Source organism: Gambusia affinis, linkage group LG13 (genome assembly GCF_019740435.1).
Source record: "Gambusia affinis linkage group LG13, SWU_Gaff_1.0, whole genome shotgun sequence".
NCBI classification, from domain to species: domain Eukaryota; kingdom Metazoa; phylum Chordata; class Actinopteri; order Cyprinodontiformes; family Poeciliidae; genus Gambusia; species Gambusia affinis.
Genome location: NC_057880.1, coordinates 3,264,647 through 3,279,089, shown reverse-complemented (window position 1 = coordinate 3,279,089; position 14,443 = coordinate 3,264,647). Strand labels below are relative to the sequence as shown.

The 14,443-nt window shown below is 40.5% G+C and overlaps 2 protein-coding genes across 2 annotated transcripts; one reads left to right on the top strand and one right to left on the bottom strand.

The window, feature by feature from the left end:
* The first annotated feature begins 694 nt into the window (after positions 1-694).
* On the top strand, positions 695-4,954 carry cdk1 (cyclin-dependent kinase 1). The gene is made up of 7 exons (XM_044136881.1): positions 695-785; positions 1,131-1,169; positions 2,320-2,476; positions 3,415-3,538; positions 3,623-3,793; positions 3,871-4,034; positions 4,801-4,954. Exons 2-7 carry the CDS (start codon positions 1,133-1,135, stop codon positions 4,952-4,954), a joined length of 807 nt encoding a protein of 268 aa, XP_043992816.1. The 5' UTR covers positions 695-785; positions 1,131-1,132.
* A 2,159-nt stretch (positions 4,955-7,113) lies between these two features.
* Positions 7,114-14,419, bottom strand: ctu2 (cytosolic thiouridylase subunit 2 homolog (S. pombe)). Its single transcript, XM_044136379.1, has 16 exons — positions 14,293-14,419; positions 13,602-13,676; positions 13,281-13,359; positions 12,978-13,037; positions 12,329-12,389; positions 12,100-12,209; positions 11,538-11,779; positions 11,115-11,250; positions 10,885-11,016; positions 10,699-10,790; positions 10,190-10,296; positions 9,402-9,458; positions 9,168-9,270; positions 8,910-8,976; positions 8,156-8,214; positions 7,114-7,278 (listed from the first exon to the last, which is right to left on the bottom strand). Exons 1-16 carry the CDS (start codon positions 14,346-14,348, stop codon positions 7,218-7,220), a joined length of 1,497 nt encoding a protein of 498 aa, XP_043992314.1. The 5' UTR covers positions 14,349-14,419; the 3' UTR covers positions 7,114-7,217.
* Positions 14,420-14,443: the final 24 nt, after the last annotated feature.

Below are 14,443 nucleotides of genomic sequence, written 5' to 3'. Positions count from 1 at the left end.
AGCTAACAGTAAGTGGTAGATCAGATGACTTACTATTGTGCATGTGAGTTTCATTCATTCATTTTCATTCAAAGCTGCTGCCATGCAAACAAAAATAATTAAATAATTCTATTCCATAGATTGCACTTCATCCATAGAGGGCCTCATGCAAATGCAGTGTGCTTACAAATTCAGCCAGAATCAGTTTGATTGAACAAATTAATGCACACAAACCAGGAATTTAAGTTTGTTCTCAATGTAGAGATGTTTTAAATCTAAATATATACATTTGGTGGAAAGACAAGATTTTATTAAAGAAAAAATATATAGTTTATGCCATATCATTACAAGAAACAACACAAAGTTGAATTCAGGCAAAATAAGCATTTAATATTGATTCCCAGCAGGGTGGCTGGGGTTCTCTATTTACTAGACTGTTACGAACCTTCTAAAGAAATTACCTGCTTTGTCACTTTGTTTTAAGTTGACTTCGTAATTCGGATTTGTAAGCTTTATAAGGTTTTTCAATGATAACATTGTTAAATAGTATAAATATCTCAGTCAGTAAACACTTCCACCTCGTCAAACTGGTTCTTACGCTCTTACGTCGGCGCGTCGTCTCCCGCTCAACCAACAAGCAAGTATCCCACTCTCTAATTGGTAGTTTTAAAATGTATCGAGTGAGCTCATTGGTGCGTTTTAAACGGTCCCCGTACTGCGGTTTATTCAAAAGGGTTTGTCAGCATTCCAGTAGCGACGGTCGGTTAATGAAGACAGAGCTGCTCGACAAAACGCTACAAAACTAGGTATTTATCGTCGTTTTGTCATATTTACAAATGAGTGAGTGCCTTGTTTATCAGCAGGAGGCTAGGCATGGACTTGTTATTAGTAGATTAGAAGTCCGAGAATGGTTTTCAAAGCGGAGAAAGGATATTCTTGTTACAGTTTAGCATTGTGTAAGCTAACGGTAGGTAAGGAGGTGAAAAATGTCTGCATGGATGAACATGTTTGTTTGTAGTCGATGGTGAATGTTCTGGTCAGATGAGTTAATTTAAACATCTAAGCCACTGAAACGGTTTGTATCTGATGAGACATGCTGAAATCACTGGTATTTGCCTAAATGACACATTTTTCCCATTTCTTCAAGGCAGTGATGGAGGATTATGTGAAAATAGAGAAGATTGGAGAAGGTTTGTATGCATGTCTTATTTTTCTAAAAAAACAAAAGTAAAAGTCTACATTTGTCAGAGTGTAACTGCTGTCCTTAGAGACAGTCGGACTGTATCTGGTGTTAAATCACTAATCACTGTCGGTAAGTCAGGCAGAAAGTCCCTCTGGTTTATCAGAAGGACTTTCTGTGAAGGTTGCTTCTAGACCTGTCATGTTAACAAATTTTGCTGGACAATAAATTGTCCTAGATATTATTGGGATAAACGATAATATTGTTTCGAGACAATTTTCAAGTAATATAGTTGCATAATAATGCAAGAACATTTCACAGTGAAACTGGCAGACATTGTGGTGGGCACAGTTCCGCTAATAACGGAGCAAATGAGTGTTTTTGCTAACTTTGGAGATAATTTGGTGCCATTTTATTATGTAAAGCACTTTGATCTGCCTTATTGCTGTAATCTATTGTCCAAGTAAACTTGATTGAAACATTTAAATATCTCAAATAAAACAGAAACGACAATTAAGATGAATTATGAAGTCTCTGTAAACAATGTCGTCCTTCACAAAAAGGGCTAGTTGAGATAAAAGACTGATTACTTTTGTCATCTAATTTTTGGCAGAAATGTAGATTAAAGAGAGAAGCAATATATCATACAAATGGAAATTGTCTGTTTTAATTTATTATGCGACTATTTGATTTATTATGACTGTCCTCGTGCAAGTGACACAAAGTGTTTCCATCTGATTCATCCGACTGGATTTATATGCTTCATAAAATCTCAATGCAGCGTTTCCCCCAGTGTTTTATAAGCCTGGTGCTTATTTTTTCCATTCTTTTTAAAATGTTTACATTTTTTAAGACTTTATAGTTGGTGTTCAGGTATTAATTTTCTAATCTTTCAGTAACACCTAATTGTCAAGTGATATTTTCAAATTTCCTGTCAATTTAAAAGAAAAGAATTTTAACTCTAAAACACAATGGGCCGCTGGATGAATGACTGCCCTAGCACCAAACAACCAGGCTTAGCAAGTTACTGGGGGACACCTTGAACATGCAATCAGATCTTGTCGGGAAAAGCAATAATTGATTTGTTTTGATCAATAGAATTTGAATTTGGATCAGAGACGAGGCCTGTGTGTGACTGTTTCTTATCGGTTGTTTTCCAGGGACCTATGGGGTGGTGTATAAGGGCAGACATAAGTCCACAGGACAAGTTGTGGCTATGAAGAAAATCCGTCTGGAGAGCGAGGAGGAGGGAGTTCCCAGCACCGCTGTCAGAGAGGTGTCTCTGCTGCAGGAGCTCAGACACCCCAACGTTGTACGGTACGCCGCCTGCAGCTGGACGGGGTGGAGGGAGGATGTGACCGATGTGGGGCGATGTCACTGGGTCACCTCTATAGATGCCAACATGGCTCTGATTCATCACTCAAATGTTAATTGAGTTACAGCATCTGTTACAGATTCTTCATAAGGTTAATGATGCAGCTTAACAGACTCTGAATCAGAGGAGGTTGATACACAGCAAAAAAGCTGCTTTATTGGTACACTGAGTTCTAGGTTCAGATCAGCAGAGCAGACTTTCCACTGGGCCACAGATGGTCTCTGCTCTGCTTTCACTGCAAAATGTTTGAAATTCCACTGAAATCAGTAGTGAAATAATCCTGACTTAAATGAACTCAGTAATTTCCATTTGCTTGATTCCCCCTTACTTTCTCTCTTTCTACCAAAAATGCAATAAGTAAGTCTGTTACTTTGGTCTTAACGGGCCTATTTTCTTTGTTTACAGAGACATCATAATTCATTTTCTGTTGTTTATTGATTTTTGATATTCAAACGTCTTCCAGTGTTAAATGTTTATTAGAATTTAAAGTTTATTGATATTTGAGGATGTGTTCTTGCATTAATATGCTATCAATATTATACTACATGAAAATGGGCTCCAACTGCAATATTGTAGTTTGTTGCAATATTTCAATAATTAATTTCTAGTAATAGAATTATTCTAATAATAATTTATTATCCAGCTAAATTTATTGTGACAGGCCTGCACACAACTGTTATATTAGTGAGGAATACCTTAGTAAAATACATTTAAACTTCAAAGGTATTATTTTATTTAACCTATGTTTAAAAGAAGTGTAAAAGTTGATTTTTAATTATCCTGATTATCTCTCTATTGACATGAGAACAAATAGGATTCCTGAGCTGAAGTTTGGCTCAAACCCAAGTTCAACTTTGTGTGTGTGTGTGTGTGTGTACAGACTCCTAGACGTCCTGATGCAGGAGTCTCGTCTCTATCTCATCTTTGAGTTCTTGTCCATGGACCTGAAGAAGTACCTGGACTCCATCCCATCTGACCAGTACATGGACCCCATGCTGGTCAAGGTACGTCCTAACAGGCTGACCGCAGTCTGCTGTCAGTGACTCGTCTTCCTGATGGTTTGCGTCTCCATGTCGGGTTTTCCCCAGAGCTACCTTTACCAGATCCTGGAGGGAATCTACTTCTGCCACTGTCGCCGGGTTCTCCACCGGGACCTGAAACCCCAGAACCTCCTGATCGACAACAAGGGTGTGATCAAACTGGCGGACTTTGGCTTGGCCCGGGCCTTTGGCGTACCGGTCAGGGTCTACACCCACGAGGTGAGGCGCGTCGAGCGCACTGGACCCACTCTGCCTGTCTGAAGGTTTTTCTCTGATCGTAAACTGTGTGCTTCCAGGTCGTGACCCTTTGGTATCGGGCTCCAGAGGTCCTGCTGGGCTCCCCCAGATACTCCACCCCTGTGGATGTTTGGAGCACCGGAACCATCTTCGCTGAACTCGCCACCAAGAAGCCTCTTTTCCACGGAGACTCTGAGATCGACCAGCTCTTCAGGATCTTCAGGTCATTCAACAAGGAAACTGAACAAACAGGCTGATATGACTAGAGCTGAATTGATTTTATTGATTCACTCAATTTGTATCTTTTTGAGGATTTAATTTTGGTTAAAAAAAAAAATTTCTCCCACACAAATGCTCTTCTTGGTTCCCATAGTTCTGAGTGATTTTAGTTTTTACAGCTTCTATTTATTTGGACTTTGAATTCAGGTCAACTCTACGACAAAATATTAGGACCAGGCTGAGATTTATTTATTTGTTTTAAAATTAAGAGCATGAAGTCATAATACTAGAAGACTAAAGTAGAAATTTTATAAGAACTCCAACACAAATAATAGCAGAAAATTAAAATGAGCAATGTTAACCATCTTCTGACGTTTGATTTTAGGAAGTCAAAAAACGTCAAAACACCTTTTTCTTGTAAAATTTATTTTTTTCCAGTCAGTGTTATGACTATATCCTCATAATTAAACAAAACTTCTTAAAGGGTCTGATGACTGAAACAAGCCACTTTTTGAAACTATTTTCTGCCATTTGGATTTACTTGTTTATATTTATTAACATTTATTTATTTTTTATTTTTTAAATTAACTGAAAATCGGTTCTGTATGGAAAAATAAATAAATCCGATGTTCTTTTTAAGCCCTAGATATGACTGCAGGTCAAATAAAATGCCAACTCACATGAGCAGCTGGACAGCTGGTGTTTTAGAGTAAAATTCTGAACGACTCTTTGATATTATTGATCAATTTTTAGTTGCATTTCCTTTTCAGAACGCTGGGAACTCCGAATAACGATGTTTGGCCTGATGTGGAGAACCTGCCTGACTACAAAAGCACTTTCCCTAAATGGAAGGATCCTCTACACACACACACACTCTGCACACACTCCTGTTCAAATTTCAACTTGTTCCCTCTAAAAAAATGAGAGTATGATAAATGATTTCAATGCTTTTTGTGTGACACACATCGTGGACAGTTGAAGTGAAATACAAGCCGAGCTGCAGTTAGAGATGTTCATCACTGATTCAATGATATCAGAGTTGTTTTGAGAGCTTCTTCTGATAAACACATCTTCTGTTTCCTCTTGGATGATACTTGATTTCATTTTCAATTCAGTTGTAAGTTATAGTGCAGAATAACAAGTATCATCTCAATGCACTTAACAGAAATAATGAGAATTTATACAGTCGGTTCAATCCAGTCATACAGATTCATCCACTCCAGTTTCATCTTACTTATCAAACAAACCAGTCCTGATCAGTTTCCTGTTCAAACTGATTCAGGTTTTCTGTGCAATTTAGAAAATATAATGCCTAAACATTAGTTGCCTAATAATTGCACACAGTGAAGGGCTCTATTGCACTCTCACCAGTTCAGAGTAGCATGTCTGCAGACACTGACAGTGTATTTGCTCATAGGTCTGTCTCAATAAATCAATTAAACGCATAATAAATTAACAAACTCAATTTATTGTTTTTCTCTCTTCTACCAAAAACTAGATAAGTCTTGAGTCTGGTGCTTTGGTCTCAACTAGACTTGTTCTTTGAAGGATAATTTTATTTAGAGGCTTCATAGTTCATTGTACTTATTGTTTCTGTTCTTTTATTTATTTTGGATATTTAAAATGTTTTCCAGTGTTAAATGTTCATTAGAATTTAAAGTTAATTGATCTTTGACAATATGTTCTTGCATTATTAAGCCTTTAGCACTACATTCCTTGAAAATTGTCTCAAAGCAGCAATATTATCGTTTATCGCGATAAGTTTTGGGATACCGTAATATATCATCCAGCAAAATCTGTTATTGTGACAGGCCGAATTGGTCAGTCTGGTTGTTAACTGGACAATCAAATGTTTACAGCAGTTTAGCTGTGTTAGCATGACTAACATGGCTAATTTGCACTCATGTGAGTGCTTGAACATTGTTCATGTGGTACAAAGTTCAGTTAGAACATGAATTCAGTTAAAAACAGAAGAAAAAACTTGTTTAGGGAGAGGAATGAACATAAAGCCAAAGTCCATAGTGAAGTAACTGCTGTCCTCATCTACCTGAATCCTAATGTTGCTCTCCATGTCCTCTAACAGAAAATGTTGATCTACAATCCACCAAAGAGGATCTCTGCCCGGGAGGCACTGACCCATCCGTACTTCGATGACCTGGACAAATCCACTCTGCCAGCTGCTAACATCAGCAACATGTAGAGCCTCCATAGAAACACATTGATGCCCTCTGTGAACTAATAACCTGTAAATACTTGTATGTTTGTGTGGGATTTGTTGCAGACCTAAAGTTTCTAATATCTACTCAATAAAAAAATGCACCTTGTGTGATTTTTCTCCCATGTTTTTCTTATTTTTTTGTCTAATAAGTGAAATGGGTCTTTAAAAAAATCCCTTGTGGGTTAAATTCCACTTCTGTCAGGCTCTTCCAGAGAATATGGAAATACCTGACCTTGAGATGGTTCTGACTTGAACTCTGGAGGTATCTTTATTTATTTTAGAATATCTGCAAAATCACCAAATGATCCAAGACTGCTTTTATGTTGCTTGTTAAAGAGCAGATTTTTTCCCCCCTTAAAGTTAGATTTCCTTCAGTTAAGCTAAAACTGATATCTGACTAACTGAGTTAAGGTGAAAATAAACTCGTGATTTCATTGACATGCTTCTGGTGTTGAGTGACCCAGCCAGAGTCCTGATGAGAATCTGGAGTCAGCTGAATATTAGATGATTGTAAAGAGTCTTTTGAGCCAATTGCCAAAGATAAATCAGTGAATTTGCTGTTAGGCTGATGGATATAATATAATGTAATTTTCCCTTCTAAAGGGTGTAGAAATGGCATTTTGTTTAATTAAACTTTTTTTTTCTTAAATTGGTACCTTAGCCTTTGAGTAATTCAGTTTCCGATCAATCCTTTCAATTCAGTGAAAAGAATCAAGTCTGCTGGGTGAATGAATAATTTCAGGTAGAAATCACATGTTTATGGTTTAATGAGACAACATATAAAAAAGTTAAATGGGTGTAAAACCATGGTGTACTACTTCATCTAAAGTTAAGTGATTCAAGGCAGTGCAGTTAGGAAACAGGCTGATTTCAGAGAGGATATTTACTTTATTGATACAAATGTTGAGAAATTCTAGTTACAAGAAGTTAAAAATAAAATATTAAAGCATGTTTGATCATCTTGTCCCTCTAATGGTTTTCATCAGCATCGTCCAGCAGAAACTCGCTGATCTGCTCTTTCATTGCAGACCTGCAGAAGATGAAGGTGAGAACTGTAATGTTTTACACCAGTAAGTAGGCTGAAGGTCTTAGAGTTCAAAAACAGATTTTTAAGCTTGTTATGCAGAATGATCAGATGGATATTCATTTATTTGTTAAGATTATTAATTCAACAAGTGTACTTTATAATATTTAAAGTAAATCCCTTCCATTAGTGCTCCAGCTGAAATAATGTTCCACTTACCAGATCATCAATAAAACTAACCCAGAACTAGATCTTCTGTCTTGGTCTTACTGGATCTCAGTGATCACAACGTACTGATTAATAGGCTGGAAAATGTTTCAGGCTGTCTGATGCTAAACTGGTTTAAATCCAATTTGGCAGGAATTATTTTTGAGTCAATTGTTAAATATAAATCTGGGGTTTCTCAAGGGTGTATACCCAGGTCACTTATTCAATCGATATGACTCCACTAACTAAGACTATAAAGTGCTATAACATCTCAAACCACATGTATGCTGATGTGGTTGCACACAATGTGGTAGGTGACACAGAGTTTATATCTCTGTGTATCCAAAGGACCCCACTCCTCTACACTCACTGAGTCAGTTTATCAGGTATGAACCATGTAGACCTGGACAGTCTGCGTTCCCAGAACCAGAAATAAACCTTCAGTTTCTCTGCTTCTCTGCTCTTGAACAAACTGTCTGAAACCTGAGAAACTGTTGATTCCTTTCAATCAGATTCAGGACTGAAAACATTTTTTGTTTCCTGCAGTTTTCAATCAAACAGTCTGATTACTGAACAGTTTGCCTGATTGCTGATGAGTGACTGAAGTGTGGGATTAAAGTAGGCCAGATAAGACATTTGATCATCTTGTACCAAGTGTGAAGGCTGAATGTCTCACCGGTTTTGTCTCCTCTGAGCCTCTGACAGGACATACTGAGGGAGATGAGCGACTGAAGACTGTGAGGAAAACAGAAAAGAAAATGGGCTGAAAAAAGACTGAAACACTTTTGAATATACATTAATGTATCATTATGGAAATCCTGGTACTTCATGAAAATTCTCCAGAGACCAGACCAGCACATTTCTGGATCTTTAGTTATTCTAGAGAAGCAGGGTTTCCTCCCAGTGTATTATAAGCCTGGTGGGCCTCCAGGCTGAGCATCGTTTGTTTGTTTTAAATGGGATCTTTGATACACCAGTAATGGTCACAGTAAAGACGGATTAAGCTAAACTTATAGCTAGTTATGTAATGTCTGTGGCTCAGTGGGTAGTGTAGTCGTCTTGTTATTGGAAGGTTGTAGTCAATGTGCCCCTGGGCAAGGCACTTAACACCAAGTTGCCTATCAGTCTACACAAGACTGAAAATGTGCTGTATGAGTTCAGACCATATAGTATATAATAGTTGACTCCTTCAATTGGGCTTTAGATGGTGAGAATTAATTGCCCCGTCCCCTTAATGTTATTATTCACTTCCAAATTTTTGTAACTTCACATTTCTTAATACTTAATGACCCTAACACCTCCACCACCAGGCTTGGCAGGTTTTCTGGGGGAAACTTTGGAAAAGTACAATCCTCATTTGGTTCACCAATTAGGGGACAAAGAGGACCAAACAGAACTTCCATCAGATTTCTAAACGTCATGTTACTCACCATGTCTCCGACAGTCCGTCTGCAGCTGTAGCACAGCAGGCTCCTCAGCTCAATGGCCTCAGGGTGCCTGGAAGACAAAGAGCCCACAAGAGGGCAGCACAGAGCTTGTTCTGGTGCTCCTAAAATGTTGTGAACTGCCTCGTTTCTGTCCTTCAACAACCTGGACAGGCTGAGAGAACAGGACAGAGACCTGGTTCTGCATCCAAGGTTCCTCCTGTCCTGGTGGTCAGATTTTAGTAGATAACAATCAACTCTTACCTCGAAGACCTGCAGCAGTCACTAGCCCCTTCTGACCCCCCACAGGGTCTCTCAGAGGAGCAACACTGTCCAACAGGAGAATGTGGTTCTGGTTTCACTGGAACTGTTGGAAACAAGGTCTATTAAAGTCATAGGACTGATCTAACTGCTCCCCAGAAGACACACAACACCAGAAATGACACCTGCTCTACAACCAGTAAGAGCATCTAAGGTGATCTTGAAGGGATACCGCACCTGAGCTCCGAGAGAGCTGCTCTGAAATCAGCGTGGCCTGGAGCGCTGAAGCCTCTTCTGAAAATCAGGAGAAAACACAAACTTCACTGATGGGCAGTGGAGAGCCAGAGCTCCGTATGGAGCCTGGAGACAGAATTGTTCTCAAGTTATAGATGAACGTTTCGTTTCTTGTTACGTGGCTCTGAATGCACAGAAATGAGGTGTGTGTAACGTCAAGCCCATGAGATATGGCAAAGCTCATAATTACACACACAGACAAATTTTCATTCGACCAGTGGTGACCAGCGGCATCAGTGAAACCCGTCACACTTCCTATCAGAAACAATGTGAGGGAAGGATCCGTTTGGAACAAAAGCCTCCGTTTTTATTTACAGAACCACTCTGTGGATGTCACTGAGCCTGGAATCCAACCTGATGGAGCTGGAGAAGAACCGCAGAGAGGAATGAAACCATCTGCTGGAAGAAGCTGGAGTTGCTGCCAAAGTATTAAACAAAGGCTGAGTACTTGTGGACGTGTCATTAATGTCATTACTTCTGCCTTTTCCTCAAAGCTGTTTCGAGTTGATTTCTTTTCTCTGGTATGAACATTAAACATCTACATCAGACAGCATGGATATTGATTTGTAAAAAGGGATATAGACATGATGTTCAAGCTGAGCCTGAAGTCAGTCAGTGGTTCCATGTGAGCATCTGATCCCCAAAATGTCTGAGCATGCCACTGCTCTGCAGAGCAAGATGGAAAAAGTTACAGTGCTAACAGAAGACATGCTGCTGCTGCTGTGACTCACCGGCAGCAGTGTCCAGGCCACACACACACAGCACACACCGCTGGGCGTCCTCGGCGGCGGAGGAGGAGGAGGAGCTCCCGCCTGCCGTCTGCAGCTTCTCCCCGGTCCTGAAAACCCAAAAGGTTAAAAGGTCAAGCTGCGATGCTGCCTTAATCCGTCCAGATGTTGCTCCGTTTGTGTTCTCTAAGAAATGAGACGTTTCAGCTGAGCTGCCTGTCGTTCTCTGCTCTTCTTCACACACTTCACTGCCAAAAGTACAAACCTCAGAGCTCCTTGTTTTAGTCAGTGATTTCATAACACTGGCTAAGAAAATTCTAGTTACAAGACAGTTTTCCAACGTTATGAGTGAAATATTAGTAAATTACAGATTTGAAAAAAAACCCTCCTAAACTTTGCTGAAAAGTTACTTGTAAGTTAGTTTTGTTTTATTTGAAGATATGTGAACTAGAAACTAGAGCAGATTTAGTGTTTTCACAGTGATGTGATGCTGGACCTCCGTCCAGACTGACCGGTAGATTGTGCTGACAGTGGAGGGGAAGTCAGCCTGCAGCTTGGTGACGAAGCTCTGGGTCAGGCGCTGGATGCTGGCCTTGTCTGCCGTCTGGGAGGGAAGAACATGTCTGCCTCAGATAATCGGGGCAGAAACAGAGCCGTCCCAAACAGAGGAGAGCGACGGCGATCGGACGGCGCCTCACCTTTGTGTCCAGGTTTGGAATGACAACGGATGGAACCTTGAACATGTGATTGTAGTAAGCTATTTCTTTAGCTGAGTATTCCCTCATGGGTCTCACTACTATTACATCACCGTATCTGCAGTCAGAGAAGCCCTGGAAAAAAAAAAAAAAAAAAAATCTGATATGTTCCATCTAAAGTGGTGCAATAGGAGCAAGATAGGCGGTCTGCTCCAGTACGCTCCGGTACGCACCGTGTCCTGGGCCAGCTGGGCTCCTCTGCCCAGTGAGATACTGGTGAGCAGCTTCACAGCCAGTCTGGTGCAGCTGTCTCCCAGCATGAGCTTACTGTAGCCTCTGGTCCGAGCCGTGTGCACCAGCAGGTGCTGCCTTCAGGAGGAAAGTCAGTCAGTCAGTCAGGCCACAGTAGTTTGGGGGAAAACTGATGAGGATGATTGATGTTTCAATAAATGGAGGACAGAGAACAGAACGTGGAGTTTCTGCACAATCTGCACCATCAGCTAATCTGCGCAGTAGCTAATAGAAATGCGTCCAGGGGGTATTTTTATTGATTTTCTTTTTCTTTTTGCATGCCACTGATAATATTTTAATTAACATGTTACACTTTGCTGATGCATATTTTAAGAACAATCCAGAAGAATTCCAGGTGATCCAACCTGAGTGTGTTCAGCAGGTCTTGTTTGGCCGTCAGGGTTTGAGCTGAGCCAATCAGCTGCTGCAGCAGCCGTGTGTGTGACTCCTGAACAGCAGGCGGCGACACACACTCCTGCTCCTCAGCCTTTCCATCGCTGCCACTGCCGCCACTCTGCAGGAAGAGATCCACGGCTGCTTTGTAGGCGGAGCCTGGCTGGTCTGACGGCGGTGAGGGAGTCAGGACGGATCCAGGGAGATCCAGAACCTGGAAGAAGGGATGAAAACGCAGAAATGAAAGAGACTATTTGTTGTTTCTGTTGTTTTGTTTATTTATTTTGGATATTTAAAATGTCCTCCAGTTCCAGTGTTAAATGTTCATTAGAATTTAAAGTTGATTGATCTTTGAGAAAGTGTTCCTGCATTATTAAGTTATTACCATTATGTTACTTGAAAATGGTCACCTAACAACAATATCATCATTTATTGCAATAACGACAGGGGCAATTTAATGTCCAGCAAAATTTGTTATGGTGACAGGCCTATCTGTAACCGTGGAAACAGGTCTGTCTCTGCGCTCATACTGACCTGCTCCAAAGGAAGGATGTAGAAGGGGAAACTGGTTGACCTGAACATGTCACACAGCTCAGATGTTGTTTTTTGTCTCATCTCTTTATGCTGGCCAAGAGCGCCACCCTCTGAAAACACACACACACACACACACACACACACACACACACACCCCAAAGAAGATGCGTCTAACAGATTTCCTTCAGCCAGAGGAAATAACCGGAGTTACAGAAATTATTTCATTTACCATCGATGTAAACGATCCCAGGGAGGAAGCGAAGCTTTTTATGAGCGTTCTGACTCACACCCTGAGAGGGAGACACAGCATGACATGAACACCGGTTACACACTTCAGTTTTTCACCTAAAACAGGAAAAATGTTTAAAAGATTTAAGTGAAGAAATCTCCCAGTGGAACTATTTTTTTAAAATCTATATTTAATAATTATTGACTTAAAACAAGCCCCGTATGTTTTGCTGAAAAGTTACTGACTTTGTCTTATTTCAAGTACACTAAAATATTTGCAATAGAACTAGATAAAGATTCTTGGTAAGATTTAGTGTTTTTGCAGTGTAGTGACGGGTTCATGCATGCGGTCAGGCCTTTCCACTGCACTGTCTGATAACTATACATGATGATATCTGTCTGCAAACACCATTTGCCGACTTTTTCACTCTGGAACTAGTTTCTGGAAAACAGCATTTCAGGGACGCTAAAATGCTGGGTTTATGTCGATGCAAACCTGGAATAATAATGATAAACTAGTCCAGTCAGAGCCTAAACCCCCTGCGCTGACAGGACAGTGAGAAGAGCGGCCGGATGCTACGATACGACCAGGTTTCACCGAGACAAACCCAGGTCGGTGTGAGGGGAAAGCCTGAATGACACGTTCACACCTCTTGGACTTGGCTGAGCATTGAGCAGGAAGAAGGACCCCCAGAGACCGCCAGCAGCACCTGCAGACAGAGGAGAGGCTCAAGAGTCACGACTTCCACTGAACTCACCACTGCAGCTGCCAGAACACATGGAGTTTCCAGCTCAGTTTGGATGGACTCGGTTCTGCTGGTACCTCCAGTTGTGAGAGGAGGCCTTACAGTTTTATGCATGACTAGGGAACATTTTCTATATCTTTCATCATCATCACTGTTGTTGCGTATTTATAGGAGTTATACTGGTTAGTGAGTCAGTGACCTTCTCACCTTCTCTCCAGGGAAGATGACCCGGGTCTTACCCAGCATGGCTCTGAACTTGTGAATGAAGCTCTCTCTGAAACAGTTCCTGGGACACAAACAGAATGAGAGAAAAAGGCAGGAAGCACAACAATTTCAAAAACGTTTCTCATTGATACGAGCAATATCTGTCTTATAGATCCTAATTATTATGGCTGCAGATTAAATCATTTGCAGTGACTCAAACTGCATCACTTACTCTCAGTCTTTTATAAATCTGCTTTTCACAGTGCTACAGTGGCTGAGTGATGCTGCTGTGTGCAGTGACTTCTGATCAGTGTCATGTCCTACCTGCAGTATGCATCTCCTGCTCTGATGACCACAGCTGCCAGCTCCTCTTTGCATTTGACACATTTTTTTGAAGCGCTAGCAACGGAGAGAAAAACTGTTTGGTAACATAAGAAGTTACATAATAAAATGTTTTAGAAACACACTAAAACACCATACAGAGTGGAACAGATAGTACAAAAAATAAATGATCCATCTTTTTACCATTAGTCTTTGTATTCACTTTGTAATGTCAGTCACAGTTTCTGAAAGTCATATATCAGACAGAGATTTAAAGAGGCACGGGAAAAGCAAATGAGGTGGATTAGCAGTCAGTTAGACTGAGTCATACATGGCTTGTTACTGTGAGATCCTGAATTAAATGATACGATGGCCTGAGAAAATATAAACAATACTTATTTCGTTTAGGAACAAAAAGACATGACAAAAATCTAAACAAAAAGAAATCTACAGGGGGTAAATATCTTTTTTCCAGCCCTTGAACAAATATATCGTTGTCATCACAACAATCTGGAGGCACATTCGTGTCACTGCCAGAAACTTTCCTGTTGGTCCTTTTATTTTAAATGGTTACAGCTCCGTTCTACTCATTTCATAAAGTTCTGCTGCGTCACTGAAAAGCCAAACAACTTCTTTAAACACCAGCATTTTCTGTGCTGTGTTCTCCAGGCGCGTGGAGGTTTATACCGCCTACCTGGGTGTATCCACGCGCTCCAGCTGCTCGTGGTACTCTTCTTCCACCTGACACATCGCAACACGGATGGACGTGTTTCCAGCTCGGGACACGAGCCGTGAGCAGCTCCAGTGCTCAGAGCAGCCCGTTCTGTTTTAGATGGGATGTTTAC